Genomic DNA, 15991 nt, shown 5'->3' with positions numbered 1-15991 from the left:
TAGTAATCTCATTCACCATAATCCTCACAGCTTGCAGTACCAGTGGATACCAGTGTCAGTCTTTGCACACATCCCAGTACAGGGTAACAAATCTAAAAGAGTAAGAGCTCCATCTTGCCACTTTATGTGATTATGTGGAAAAGGATCATGTAAGATGGTGGAAACGCCGTCAGCAACGCATCATCCACTTCCTCACAAGTCAAAGTTCACTGGTTGGGTTCTTTCTCAGATAACTGTTTATGGTCAGAAACACAGTTTGATCAAAGATAATATACAATAGCCTTTTTATCTTGGGCCTTTTTCACTTTTTGAGTTGTTTTAAAACATTCTGCCACCTAATGCTTGACAAGATGAGAGCTGACGTGAACTTCCGCTCACTGACCTTCACCCAGCTCCTGTCTCTACACAATCCGTGGCTTCAAGCTCTATCCTTAGCTCACTTTTCTTCTATGTCCTCCACAGAAAGAGGGAGAGCTGTGCAGGAAAAGGCAGAGAGCCAGGATTACAAAGCATTAGAGGTATTTGTGGGTTTTAAATAGTTTGATGAAGCCGAGTGACTGATAGCTGCATGCTATTCTCTATGTTAGCAATGCTCTATGTAGTGAACCCAAGAATGTGCTCTAGAATATCCAGGTTTTGTTTTATATATAGATATATAAAACAAAACCTGGATATTCTAGAGCACATTGTCACTCTTTATCAAAGGACTTTTTCAGTATTTAAACAATGAAAGCAACTTCTGAAAATGTCTGAAAGTGAGTGGATGAGGGAAAACGTATTTTCAGTTCAAGTATATCCACAAACTAAAGAATGAATCTACAGAGGTAAAAATGTCACATTGAGCAGATTATAGCGACCATGAGCTCAGAGAAATACCGTTTATTTAAAAATGGAGTACTGGAGCCTCTGCTGGACGATGAATTACATTACAACAGTTCAATAGCATTTAAATGTAGAACCATGATATACAGCACCAAGCTGTGTTTAAAGAAATAAGCAAAAAGAATCTTGGTATTATCTGTACAAATATTTAATAATTCTGAATATGATACAAAATTTTCAAAATATACAGAAAGATAAAGACTCTGCATACAGTGACTGTTCCATCTAATACCTCTTAAATCAGGAAATATTGGTCCTGTGGTGATTCTAAGGCTAAGACATCCGGACTGAGCCAGTTTTGAGGTAGCACACGAAATCAAGGAGCAGGAATTGCATTTAAATAACCTAGGATTTGCAAAATATAGAGAAAATTAACCATCTCAAATGGGAAAGGGGCAGGCACAAAAACATGAACCACACTGTCCGATACAACACTAAAATGACTCTGCTGCAGTCTGTGTTTCAGTCCAGGTGACTGTAGTCCTGCTATTGTGCCCACCTGCTTTGATTACTCACAACCTACCTACAACATCGGCTGCCTTGAGTTGCCTCCAAGATGAGAAGTTGAAATTTTACCGCATTCAAATCTAAATGTCAGAATCAGTTCACTAATACTTGAAGTTTCGCACACATTCAAGATTTGGCTGGAATTATAGAGTCCATTCATGTTTGCTTGATAGGTTTACACCTTGTTAGTGGCCTGACGTGACGGTCAAATGTCGATGCCAAAGATTTCTAGACAACGGTGCAAAACATGGTTTGACAGCAACAAAATCTGCACTTAGAGTTAAGTTTTCTACGGCAGGTCCAGCATGCCATTTTCCTCCAGGGCTTTCTGTGTCCTGTCATAAACCTCCTCAATGGCCTTCACCACTATGTTCAGCCCAATGCTCAGCTCCTCCTGGTTCTGCAAACACACCAGCTTGAAGAAAAAACCACGCTCTGGCAATGCGATGAAAGCTAGCTCTGCAGCCCTGCGGACGAACCAGGTGTGGTGGATAGAGAGAGTGCTCTGGTAGGCCTCACGACAAAGATCTGAGGGGCTCCTGAGCCGACCATTCTCCGGTGTCTCAGCCAGCTTCTGCAGGAAGAGCTTTAGCCACAGCAGTGCACGATGGAGACGCAGAAGAGTCCGGCATCCAGAGTCTGTCTGGTGGTGGAAGCTGACCAGACCTCGGTTCAGCTCCACCCTGATCATGGAGTGCACAGAGTGGTATGCGCTTGTGTGATGCAAGGCCTCTAAATCACCCTTTTCCCCAGTCTGTGAGTTATCAGAGTGCACGTCTGACCCAAGCTCTGCTTCAGGATTCTCCTCAGATAACAGGGCCAGTTGGCGGATAATGGAGGTCTTACTTTCTATCTCACTAGATATCAGACCCACCATGGGACCAAGAGATTCCATGAACCTGGAACAGTAATTTATAACAGGGTGAATCATCTCTGGTGGTTGTAAAAAATGTATCTCTCATTTTACTGCTGCTTTATCTAATGATCTTACTTCACAAGTTCGTCCCAGCTGGACAGATATGGCTGCAGCAGCACGTCAGAGGCAGAAGCCGGAGAAGCCAGCAGGTGGGAGAGCAGCATCGACACCTGGAAGGTTTGGCCAGGGCACAATGAGAGGACATGCAGGCCCTCAGCTGCACTTGCCACACTGCTGTTGGACAGCTGGTGGAGCTGATGGTTGGGGGGAAGGGAGGTGTGTGAATGCAGGGGCAATCAACATGGGACAATGCAAGACGAAAGCTGATGAGATTTATTCATTCACTGCCCATCTGCTTCGCAAAATCAACCTCGTAATGAGCAAGTAATGTAATCATTTTTGCATAACTTGGTTGAACTCTTACCTTATTCACCTGATTATAACCTTTTAAACAAGAATCCCAGTGGTAATCCAAACCACCTTCTGCAGTGAGACAGTAAAGAGAAACAAAAATCATACTCTCATATTTCATAACAACATTATCATTTCCAACACCAGTATCAAAAAAGTGTAAAAACACACTGTGTAAAACGTCAGTAAAAATGCAATGAGTTCCATTTATTTCCAATCGATGTTTAATTGAAAGTCACGCAAAGAAAATGTGTCAAATTTGATATTATTTTAAAATATGTGTTGACTTTTGATCTAATGCTGACAACATATTCCAATTGGGACAAGGGGCAATAAAAGCCTGAAGAAGAAAAGCAGAACAAGTGGAACAACTAGCATTTAATTGGGTTAATTAGCAGCTCGTCAGCAACGTCACTGAAGTATTTGGAGAGTTCCTCAATATTCAAGAATCCAAGAATGTGGAGAAGTCTCCCTGTGCAAAGGACAAGACTGAAAACCATAAAAGGCAACTGGACTTCTTGGTAATTTAGAATAACCTGATAACAAGCTGGAATTTGGGACCGCCAAGCACCAAGAAAAGTCCACTGCATGGGCTCATGTTGTGGAACTCACTGAACTTAACTCAGGAGCACCTCTGAAAGCTGTTGCTGGTGTCAATAAACAGTTTTCATATGCCAGTTAAAACCACATACGTGTCCTAGAAAGAAAAAAAATATTTAAAAAATGCTAGCACTGTTTTCCCCACCAGGGACCACCAGGCTTCTTATCAGCTTACAGTTAGGGTTAAGGTCACAGGGCAACACAGAGGCAACACAGAGGCAAACCAACATGCACACTCACTCTAGAAGCAATTTAGAATCACCAATTAATCAAAGATACATGTTTTTTGTCTGTGGAAGGAATCCAGACGACCGGGAGAGAACACACGCTTGCATTGGGAGAACATGCAAACACTGTACACATAGGAAGGCCGCGGCTAAGATTCAAACTGGGAACCTTCTTGCTTGGAGGTGACAGTCCCAACCACTATGCCACCGTGCAGCCAAATGATTGGTTGCTTCACGCTATTTTCAATTAATTCTAGACGTTATACGATTAAAAAAAAAATTGCATTCAGTTTTTATATTTACAGTGTTCTGATTTTTGGAGGTAGTGTTTTTGACAACCAGGCAAATTCAAGTGCAATATTCATACCATTTTTACTGTAAATCCATGCAGAGTCGCCAGTCCATCGCAGGGCCAACACAGATAGAAACGAGACTAACAACCATGCACATTTACTGTAAGTCACCAGCTGTGTTCATCTTTTATAAAGTCCTGAGAATCAAAATTATTATAGGCTGGGTTTTTTTTAAGCTTTTCTATGAAAACTGTTGCCTAATGCAGCCTAGAGACTGGAGAGTGAGCTAAAATGGCACAGTTAGGCTCCAGAAACCTTTATGATGAGCTGAAAGTATCTACTCCTTATGGCTAAAGTGTGCTGAAGATTTAGGTGATCACTTTGTAGGTTCATCAGACATACCACTTGCACACATAATGTTCCTTCTATAGATTTTTATTGTAGAGATAATGATTACAGCTGCTTGAAATTACACAACTGTCATAACGGCTCATTGTAAGGCATTACCATTTCCTGTTAGCAGTAAACTGATTATGGAAAGGCTGAACCTCTGTGCTCACACCAAATTATTTCAGGTTAGGTTTTATGCCACATTGAACAGCATACAAAGAGAAGCATTCTTGCGGGTGCAAATAACATTCCTCTGCAGGAAATCAAGTATTTAATCTATTTTCGAGCCTTGTCCTGCCTTTGACAAAATTGACATCCTCAGTCCACATCACATGTGCTAGTTGCTGCGATCAATTTTTGGTCCCGACAGCTGTGAACCACAAGATCAGTGATTTAATAATGCAGTCTGCACTCACAATTATCATCAAATCAGTTTGATAATATGTGTCACCATCATTAATACAGTCATTAAATGGGAACCCTTTCGCAATGCTGTGCAGTTTTTTTTGAATAAACAAATGTTAATCTGTGGGTTCCTCTTTCTCCCAGAATCCTTTGGAAAACTGTCAGGTGGGGCTAATCATTCAGCTGTCTGAGGGAAGTCGAGATATGCTTCAGTTTTATCTTAGAATTCCCTCAGGGACCAAATCTTTCAGGAGGAATGTGAAGTCCTTCCACTCGGAGCCAAACTGAAATCTAAACTTTTTAACTCGTCACTATGACACTGCAGAGGTGGCTCCTCAAGGATCAGCGCTAAGTAAAAATAGATAACACGATCACGTGATCTGAGTTTGAATTGTTTAAAATCAATTCTCTGAGTCTTATTCACAAATGGGTTGATAAGATACCTTATATTTTAACTGAGACTAAAGTATTAAGAGTACATCAAATGAATAACAGGCCAGATTCCAAACAGAGTAAAAGAAGAATAAGCAATAATGATACGACCCCCTCGCTTAAATCTGCAGACTCTGCACCATGTGACACATTCCTGATGTGGAGCAAATGCATTCCAAGCAAGGGAGATTAAATAGATTAATAGTGCAACACTGAAACCCAAATTTATAAACACACACACACATTGACAGGGTAATACTCACGTAGCCAAAGCGAGCCAAGGAACAGCAGCAGAACTAAGATAGCAGCAGCAGCCTTTTTCTTCACACCCATTCTGAAGTCCAGTTTGAGGCCTGACAGTCTACCTCTGTTCCTTTCCTCTGTCTTTATCTTTTAATTCCTCTGTGTCTCACATGGGTGCTTGTCCCCTTGCACTGGCTGTCACCACAATTACTCTCAACCAGACCCTTGCCTCTGAACCCCCGTCCTCTGAAATCCATCACACTCCTCCCCAAAACCTCAAATAAAAAGTTCCGTCTGCCATTTTACTCCAAAGAGCCTCTGTGGTTGTGAAGCTCTGCTGTTTCAATATTTCTAAGATACTGTTCTCCCTCGTCACCCTCTCTCTTGATTTGGAGTCCCTCCTCTATCCTTCCTTTGTCTCTAACTGATTTTGGAGCTGCCTGCCTCTTGCCGTGTTGCTCAATCTGAGAGTCCAGAGATCATCTGAGTGTAGCCACTGGATGATAAAACACAGCCAGCACAGCTTGTCCGCAAGTAACCTTCCTCCTCCACGTTCATCTTCTGTATATGCACTATATTCCTGGTCAACTCGGGTAAACACATGCTCCTTCCCCACTCCACCCACCACCCTCCCTCCTCCCTCTTCCCTTCTCTCCCTCTGTTACTCTGTCTGTCTGTAATTCATTCACAGACAACATAAAGAGTGCCACCGAACCCCCCCACCCCTCCAACCTACCTTACAACAGTGCTGACAAACAGTTACAAATCCTATTGCTTTATGGGGATATAACATGAGTAATTAATTACTGAGTAAAGGTCATGACAACCTGGAGTTTCCCTCAATATTGATTCATTTGTAAGTAAACAACATCTCTTTTTGATGGCTAAACAGAAGAGAGGTACCTGATACCAAATTCTTGCTTGCCAATGACAAACAAACTTTAACCATTTATCACAGCCAACCGGAAGGAAAAGGAAAGGTGTCTATTCGTGTTAATCTAATTCCAGAAAACACACAGTAAGTCATTAAGATGACTCTGTTTAGGGTAAAGAAGATTTAATTTCCTCCTTCTCTTGTGACTAAATCTTTTTGCAAAGACTGAAGCACGGCTGTGAAACTAAGAATATTTTTAGTGTCTAAATGCAAAATATTCAATGATTAACATTTTTCTACTGAAGTCTAAAGTCTGAGGCATATCAATAAAACAGTCGTACCGATGTAGCTCACAAAGGGTGTTCACATTATTATCACCTCTGATAAGTGATGATAATATTCTTATTATCATGACTGTTCCCTATCTGGTGCTGCTGCTGCTCATGAGGGGATGTGTACTCCACACTCAAGCTAAACCACATGTGACCTCATGAAGGAGAACTTAACAATGGTATGTTCCTGTAGAGGAGCGGGAAAGAAGTGAAAGCAGGCCCATTCATTACAATGCCGGTAAGGGGGGGGGGGGGGGGGGGTGAAAGAGGTTTTATTATGTGCAGCCAATGAATGACCCCTTCTGAAACGGGCAGCAACTGCAGAGGAGAGGCTGATGGGAAACCAGTGACACATGCAGGAGCTCAAGTATTTGGCCTCACATATGTAGCAATATGCTTTTACTACAGTTTTCCTCTATTGGTTTGGCTCATTTCTTGAAACAGAAATTACATTATCAAAATAACATGGACAAATCTCCAAACCACCTCGCAATTGTTCACAACAGAATGGCATTTCTCATTGCTTTCATCAAATTGCAATTGTCTTAATACATGTGTCAATTGTTTCAGTGCATCTCTGCAAAAGATTAAGTACAAGTAGCCTACAGTTTGCACAGTTTGCCTACATTTAGCACATTTTCCAAGTGAATAGATTTTGGTGATCTGAACTGATTAGTTGATTCTTGGTCTAATGGTTCTTCTATCCAAAATATGTCAGCACGATTTCATTGTATAAGTCATCACATGCAAAATAATCCGTTCAATTGTCAAAATGGGCCAAGAACATGATACCATCAATACCATATAGAATCTCATGTTATTCCCCTTTCCTTACAGTTTTTCCCGATCGTTTTGGTCCATTTTTCCATTCACAGTTTACTTTTTCAAAACAGCTCACACAAAGCCCTTAACAGAAGCTGAAATAACCAAAACACTTTATGATGTTTGCAGAATGACACCACTTTCTCAAAACTTGTCACACATCCATCAAAACCAAACTTTTCCATCAAAACCTACAATTTGTGCTCAATTGAACATGTATGTTTTCTCATTTATTTAATAATGGATAACAAAATTGAAACTACAGCTATCAATATCAACTTTTGTTCAACACCCTCATAGTATTGACTATTTTACAACTGACAACATACTACAATTTGGGTTTTGTATTGAGTACTCTAACTTAGTGATATAACTTAGAAATATACTGTCACAGAGTATTTACAGTAAAATCAGAAAATGTGTATACAGTAAAATATTGTAGATCTGTTTTTGTATTGCTGAAGTACCTGTCAACACCATTGATTTACATTTGTTCTACTGTGTACAAAATGGCAAGATTCTGACAAGATTCTGACAAGATTCTGACAGAAAAATATTTTTTGCAGTACTTGTCACATGCACATACTGTAAGCAATCAAAATGACAGGGTTCAATATGCAGTACAACAAAGGTCAATTCTCAAAAAGAAAGTACTGTAAATGAAACACAATGAAATGAAACCCTGTAAATATGAAAAAAATAAAAATACAGGAAAATTACGCATTGTCAACACGGGCCTGACGATCAGGCCACACGTTCTCACCCACGTCACAGAGTATGTCATCCATTGCAATACATTGAGGGAAAAAACGTCTTGAATGGCGAATCCACCCCTGGCAGTCTTCTGCGCGGATTGTCAAGCATGCAGCATTCATTGCATCGAGCAATGACATCTGGTCATGAGGCCTATGGTCATATACTTTCCAACGCCAGCAGGAGAAAAACTCCTCGATTGGATTTAGCATGGGAGAGTATGCAGGGAGAAACAATATCATCAGGCGTGGGTGAGCCGTGAACCAGTCATTCACTAACCTTGAATGATGGAAGGCCACATTGTCCCAAATTATGACAAAATGGGACATGTTTGCCCTGAACAGGCCTCTCTCCTGTGGCAGTACCAGCCGCTCATGCAATGCATTGAGGAATGTGATTAGGCGATCACTGTTGTATGGGCCTATAGATGGGGTATGGCAAAGGACTCCATTTGTGGAAATAGCAGCGCACATGGTGATGTTTGCTCCCCTCTGTCCAGGCACAGTTACTGTGGCCCTATGACCAATGATGTTTCGGCCACGTCTCCTAACTTTGGAGAGGTTGAATCCAGCCTCATCGACGTAGATGAAGACATACTGCCTTTCGCCTGCTTCCAGATCCATTACTCTCTACATTCAAAAAGAAATTCAGAGTAAATCATACAGTAACATATACAGAAGATGCTGTTTTCTACTGTAATTGAATTTTACAGTATGCAGCAAGACAAATCCAAATGCAGTGACAGATCCATACCTGTACATACTGTGCACGTGCTGCCTTGACGCGGTCGCTGTTTCTTTGAAATGGCACCTTATATAGCTGCTTGGTTGCCACCAGATTGCGTTTCAGGATGCGGTCTATTGTTGCCAGACTGACACTGTTTATGTTCATAAAAGTCACCTGGTCAGCTAAGACCGCTGCCTTTATCTCACGCAATCTGATGGCATTGTTAGCAACTACCATGTTCACAATGGCAGCCTCCTGTTCAGCAGAGAAAATTCTTCCCCTGCCACCAGTGTGGGCCAGTGTGTTGATTCTGTGAAAATAGTGCCAATGACTGTAAATACTGTAACTGTACAGTAATCAGAATTCTACTGTATATTTTGAAAGTCAGTTACAGTACTCTATTGGAAATGACTCTAGTAAAACTACAGTAATCCATTGTATTACTGTATGGCAACACTTTACAATAGTACAGAAATGGCTGTTGCCAAGAGTGCAAATACAGTGAAACACAGTACAGTACGTAAATTGACCAGCAAAGTGACTTACTGCGGAAAGTACGAACTATTGATGCCACCGTATGCCTGCTCAGGTTTGGCTGCACCCTTAGTCCGGCCTCTCTCATGGAGAGACCATGATTTACAACATGGTCAATGATTGTTGCCCTAATTTCATTGGAACTCCTAACACCAGGGCCACCTCCCCTGGCAGGGGCCTGTCTAGCTCTCCCACGACCTCTTCCTCTTCCTTGTCCTCGTCCACGTCCTCCTCGATCCATGCTTGGTGTCAACTTCAAGCTATTGACCTCTTTGATAGGTTGAGAACTACTTGCTTTGTTTCGCAAAGAGAGTTCACACAGGTGCTGATCATTTTTAGAATTGAGAGAGCAGTTCCAATTGGCTGCTACTAAGTGTCTGCAATGTGTTGCCATGGTAAATCAGTTATGTTTCGTGTCTCTTTGTGAGAAGTGTGTTAACTGTTTTGAAAAGTGTATTAAAAGTCAAAGAAAATTGTGTGAAAGCAATGAGAAATAGTTAACTGATTCACCAGAGAGGACTCTTGCTGTGCAAAGAAGGTGTGAGCATTAGATAAAGTTGACCCATGATGTGCAAAATGTGTCAAAGCAATCGAGAAAAACTGTAATCCTATTGAGGAGTTTTTCTCTGCTTGGAGGTGGAGAGTGTATGAGCATCATGCTCAAGACCAAAGATCCCTGCTCCATGCAATGAACGCTGCATGTTTAGACATTACAGGAGATCAGTGTAGGGGATGGTTGCAGCATCTTCCCGCGTTGCATTGCAAGGGAAAAACACATGTTGCGATGTTGATGAGAATCCGTGGCCAGACAGACAGCAACGTCTGGATGGCCAGGAGGGTGAGGACAGTGGTCATGAGGGAGGGGCGGGGGAGGATGAGGGTGAGCGGGAGGGGGACGACAGCGACCAGTAAAGTGTTGCTGTAGTGTTTTCTGTAAGCTGCAGATTTATTTACAGTACTGTAGGACACATCATTTTGCTTGTTTTTTGTTTGTGTTTATATTACAGTATATGTGTGCTATGTTTATTTTTCTTTTCCTTCTACAATACTATACTGTCTGGAAGTTACGTACTTCACAGTATTTGTGTGAATAAAAATGGTTGGTATGAGTGTATTGTGTGTGCTTTGAGGCTACTCTTACTGTGAAACTTTTTTCCTTCAGTTTTATACACTATTGTATTCTGTTAGGTAGTCCTATGCCATGGTGACAAAACATCTAAACATTTTGACTTGTAGTGCTCACACAATGCCAAAAGGACAATGCATTTTGGGGGCACTGACTATTTGAATGAGAAAGAAACTTCATTTTGACACATGGGTGAACTGTTTAGGGGGAGATATGAGCTCTTGCTGGTGAACCATGGTGTTTTGCTGAACCATTCAGTTTAGTTTTGCAAAAAGTACTAAAGAGTGTTGAAAACATCCGGTCTGTTTCAAGAAATGAACCTAGGCAATTGAGAAAGATCTTTGCAATTTGGGTGGCACTGACTCTTTACATGGGAAAGAAATCAGGTCTGAAGCATGGGTGAACAGTTTTGGGAGAGATATGTGCTTTTGCAGGTTAGCTATGGTGTTGTGCTGAACTATAAGAGTGTTATGCCAAATGATCTTGGAGTTTTGAGAATGTAATTTCTGTTTCAAGAAATGAGCCAAACCAATAGAGAAAAACTGTAAGCACCCAAATGTAAGAGCATCATTTTGAAAAAGATAATATAATCATATAAAAAAGAGCATTAAACATCTGCAGCTCATCCAGAACGCTGCTGCTGGAGTTTTAACCCGGACTAAGAGATCTGAACACATCACACCAGTTTTAAAGTCTTTACACTGGCTTCCAGTCAGTCACAGAATAGATTTTAAAAGCCTGCTGATGGTTTACAAATCCCAGAACGGTTTAGGCCCAAAATACATCTGTGATATGTTTAGAGAATATAAACCCAGCAGAGCTCTTAGATCCAAGGACTCAGGTCAGCTGGTCCAGTCCAGAGTCCAGACTAAACACTAAGAAGCAGCATTTAGCTGTTATGCTGCAAACAAGTGGAACAAACTGCCAGTGGAGATTAAACTTTCACCAAATGGAGACATTTTTAAATCCAGGTTAAAAACATTTCTTTTCTCATGTGTCTATGCATGAAATCTGCACGATATCTTTTAAATTATTTTTTTTGTTTCTCTTTATATTATTTTATGTATTTTTAATGCTTCTTACACTCCCTGCTGCAATGCTTTTATTTTATGTGAAGCACTTTGAATTGTTTTGTACATGAAATGTGCTATACAAATAAATTTGATTTGATTTGATTTGATTTGATTTGAATATAAAGACAGTATATTTGTTTTGCTGCTAGCTTACTAAAACAAGAGGTATGAGTTAATGTCTATACGATTCAAAGATGCATATTACAACTGCAGACTCCGCACCATGTGACACATTCCTGATGTGGAGCAAATGCATGGAAACAGAGAGGCATGGAAATTACACAATCACCAAGTCTGCAAAACCACTAAGCAAGAGACACCATCAAGCAAGCAGCACAATGAAGACATTAACAAATGGAAAAACCCTAAAAAGAAAAGGCAGACAACCAAAAAATTTACAGATCAGTCAAGGGAGACATTAATCTGAGACGTAACGATAAGGCTACTGGTAACACTGAAAGAGCTGAAAAGCTCCAAAGCAGTCTGTCTGTAGACCTATTTAAGCTGCACTTATCTGAAGGAATGAAGGATGGTGCCCAATACAGGTGAATTCTTGTGGAAAGTATGTTTCAGTCTTCCAGCGAATTGAGACTGGAATAGATCACAATGACAATGACAATGACTCTAAGTTTACTGCTACAGCAACATTCAAATGGTTTCAGGAGAAAAAAATATAAGTGTCTTGGAATGGCCCGGGTCAAAGGAGACCTCAGTCCGATTAGAAATCTGTTACTTGAAGAATGCTGAATGCTAGTGAAAGCGTTCAGAGTTCAACTAAAAGAATGAACAAAAATCTAAAACGTACAAAGATTTGTGAGGATCCCTCAGGGAAATTCAGATTCCAGCAGCACCATTACAGAAAAGATAGACCATACATGCAAAGATATATAATAATAAAATAAAGAAATAAAATAAAGAAATCCTATATCCAGCTAGTGCTCCTTCCCATCTTCTACCTGCTCATACCCCTCCTCCCCCCCCAGAGAGGAGTGGTACAGTCGGACGGCGTGAGGGAAGCAGCAGTCTGTCACTGAACAGGCTCCTCTGTTTGCTGAAGACGGGTTACTGGCATTGTCTATAATGTCCAGTATTATATCCATAGTCCTCTTCTCTGCCACCGTCACCAGAGAGTCCAGCTTCAGGCCGACCACAGCACCAGCCCGCCTGATCAGTCAGCAATAATCATGCACCCTCAAAGTGGTAGTTATGTTGTGCTAACGAAATTATACAAACTTCCCCAAAACAGAAAAAGATTCCTGGATATAAGGTACAAAACATCTAAATATTGCCAAGAGGGGTGAAAACTTTTGCAAAGCACTCTAGTCAGAACAGTGCAGACATTTAGAAAAAGCAAAGAAACAAGAATTTTGCTGCTGAGTTATGTATTTGATCTCTAATGGTTTGTAGGCTGATATTCACCTTAAGTTTAAAGATTCTGTTAAATAGAAGCCATAAAGAATTCATTTGAATCCCTTGAAACAAAACTGTTCCACTGTACACTTTCAGATATTTACTGCTGTGGTGATATCCGTTTAGCCCAGCCTATTTAAGAAAGACTGTCATCTCATGTCAGCATACAACCCTGGGTCGAACCATAATAACTCCACAGTGGTGGCTATATTTAAACCACTTGTTGTAAAAAAAACAATTACGCATACCAGTCTGACATTGTGCTCGGACCAGTCTATGCCACTTGTTTTGAAAGAATTACCAGACAAAATCAAATAGAGCTGAGAGAAAATGCTCAGCTTAGGCTGCACAGAGGAAGCAAACATTAAACTTTGACCAGGTTGTGGCAGGGAAATATCAGCTATAAGCCAACATCAGCACAAACGAAGTCGTTAAACATGACAATATAACTGAGCCAGTGAGGTGAACCACCAATCAGCAAAGAGGATATATGATTATGGAAGAGAATCCCTCTGTGTGAAAAACTGATAATCTCTCCAGATAAAGAAGTGTGACTGTCAGAAACAGAGAGCCCAACATATATCTTTCAAAGATGCCGTTGTGCTAACATGTGAGATGAAGAGAGATGGAATTGAATGTTGAAAAGATACCGCTGGCTTTTCTGCCTTTTTTAACATATAAACTTAAAAAATTTGCCATTTTTGTGCCTGGACAGATCACCAGTCCAGCTCATAGACAAACAACCATGGCCACAGATCCTCACTGGGGTCCATTTAGAACCACCAATAAACCTGATGTGCATGTTTTTTGGGAGAAAGCTGGAGTACTCAGAGAGAGCCCATGTATGCATGGAGAGAACATGCCAACTCCACACAACAAGGCCAAAGAAGGTTTTCAATGCCTCAAACCAGGAATCTTTCTTGCTTTGAGATGACAAAGCTAACTATCACACTACCATGCCGCCTGTTGGAATGTATGTGTTTATATATTATTTTGTGGGTATGAATGCATATATACTGTATCTACTTCAGGTAAATGTGCTAATTTAAAACTACATTTTGACTTAGATACATGAGTTTACCCAGATATTTTCCCTTGAATCAATTTTAATGTTGTAGGTTGTTTTGTTCTTTTTCAAATTTTTGGTTCTTTTTCTAATATATGAATTAGATTTCTTATAAAAAAATTTTTTAATAAAATACAAATTAGAAAGGATCCTTTTAAAAAAATAGAAAAAGCCTAAATACTTGATTCTCATTCACAAAAGTGTGAACCATCCAGACAGAAGCGATTTCAGCCTGTTAAAACCCCTACTGGCAACATTTTAAAGTCTTTTCAGATTATAAACCAATTAAAAAAGGGATCATATGAGGAATAAAAATGTATGAAAATGTACATGACTATGGACACAAACATGCAAACAAGGCTAATGAAGTGACATTAAAATGATTATATAGAATGATAATATCCAATAACTGTTAATGAAGAACTAATGTTGTAGCGGAATAAATAGTTCATGAAAACTATAACTATAAATGTTCCTCATTCAGACATTTTGGAGTAACGGTTTATGAATAGAGTATGAATCCATATTATAAAAGTCTGCTTTAGTCACTACCCTTTTAGGGGCGGCACCATCTCTGTTCAATGAAATCTCAAGGAACAAACATCATGGCCGACTGTTTTAAAGGTTCTAGCCACCAGGGATTCTCATCTTTGTTTTTAAAATCACTTTTATGTTCAGAAATGATCATCTTTAGCTTTCCATCCATCCGTCCATTTTCTATACCCGCCTAATCCAACTGTTGGGTCACGGGGGGGCTGGATCCTATCTCAGTGGTCATTGGGCGAGAGGCGGGGTACACCATGGACAGGTCGCCAGTCCGTCACAGAGACAAACGAGACATACAACCACACACACACTTACACTCACTCCTAGGGACAATTTAGAGACACCAGTTAGCCTAACTGGGAGGAAGCCGGAGTTCCCGGAGAGAACCCACACATACACATACACATGCAAACTCCACACAGAAAGGCCCCAGCCGGGAATCGAACCTGGAACCCTCTTGACGGTCATCGTTAGCTTTCACTTTAACAAATGTATGCTAAACCACATGCACATATCAATTGAACGACTTTATGTTTAATCTTGCAAGAGATCCTGATCTTCAAACAATACTTTTTGCCAGTGAGGGGTTGCAGGAAAACATCACCCCTAATCAAGGTGCAGCACTGGGCAGTTCTTACATGGAAAACTGCTCCCCAGTACCTGAGATAAGACATGCTGACGTTACATTCAGCCAAAATGACTGAATCCCCTACATATTCAGGTTGGGTCTTTAAAGATATGACCCATTAAAGGATCACTATTTAAGTTATGCGTATGCATGTATCTGTCTGAGTAAAGGGGAACATGGAGTAGGAAAATGTATTTGTCAAATATTTACCAAAACACAAATAAGTTTTTTCTTTCTTAAAATGTACAAAAATTACTCTCTCTAACAAACCTTTTTTTTTTACTTTTCAGTTGTGTGTATGTATACTACAGTCTTCTTGACAGCAGGCCTTGGATTTGAAGCCTGGCGGCCCTTCTTCTCTCTCTGAGCTGTGAGTGTGAGACACACAATCTGCCATCTGCAGGCTCCAGTTACCTTAAAGAAGCTGATCTCTGTTTTCCTAACTGTATATTTAGAAAGACATCACATACAGAGCAACTCAAATGGCACATTCCAAAAATCAGTCTGTTGCCCTCTCACTGCAGAGAGAAACAACGTCTATTACTTATAGCTCTCATTATACTTTGCTTTTGAAATTTACCTGTAAAACATTTTGACCGTTACCATAAAGGAACAAGCTGAGAAAAACTGTTAACAGACTTATCTTAATGAAGATTCCAGTCAGTGTCTCCTTGGTTTGGGGAGTTTTATGAGCATTGTCTGCCTCCACTTCTCTAAGTCAGCACACGCTCTCACTGCTGGAGTCCTGCAGTTGAAGTGAGAAGAGTCTGCAGTATGTATTAATACCCCGGACAC

General features: G+C 40.5%; 1 protein-coding gene across 1 annotated transcript; it reads right to left on the bottom strand.

Annotated features, from left to right (window-relative positions):
* Nucleotides 1-910: 910 nt before the first annotated feature.
* Nucleotides 911-15959, bottom strand: gltpd2b (glycolipid transfer protein domain containing 2b). The gene is made up of 5 exons (XM_075487860.1): nucleotides 8841-15959; nucleotides 5327-8716; nucleotides 2730-2788; nucleotides 2381-2559; nucleotides 911-2288 (listed from the first exon to the last, which is right to left on the bottom strand). Exons 2-5 carry the CDS (start codon nucleotides 5394-5396, stop codon nucleotides 1679-1681), a joined length of 918 nt encoding a protein of 305 aa, XP_075343975.1. The 5' UTR covers nucleotides 5397-8716; nucleotides 8841-15959; the 3' UTR covers nucleotides 911-1678.
* Between the last annotated feature and the right edge of the window lie 32 nt (nucleotides 15960-15991).

The sequence above is a fragment of the Odontesthes bonariensis genome, chromosome 16, assembly GCF_027942865.1.
Source record: "Odontesthes bonariensis isolate fOdoBon6 chromosome 16, fOdoBon6.hap1, whole genome shotgun sequence".
NCBI classification, from domain to species: domain Eukaryota; kingdom Metazoa; phylum Chordata; class Actinopteri; order Atheriniformes; family Atherinopsidae; genus Odontesthes; species Odontesthes bonariensis.
This window is presented reverse-complemented; position numbering and strand designations above follow the sequence as displayed.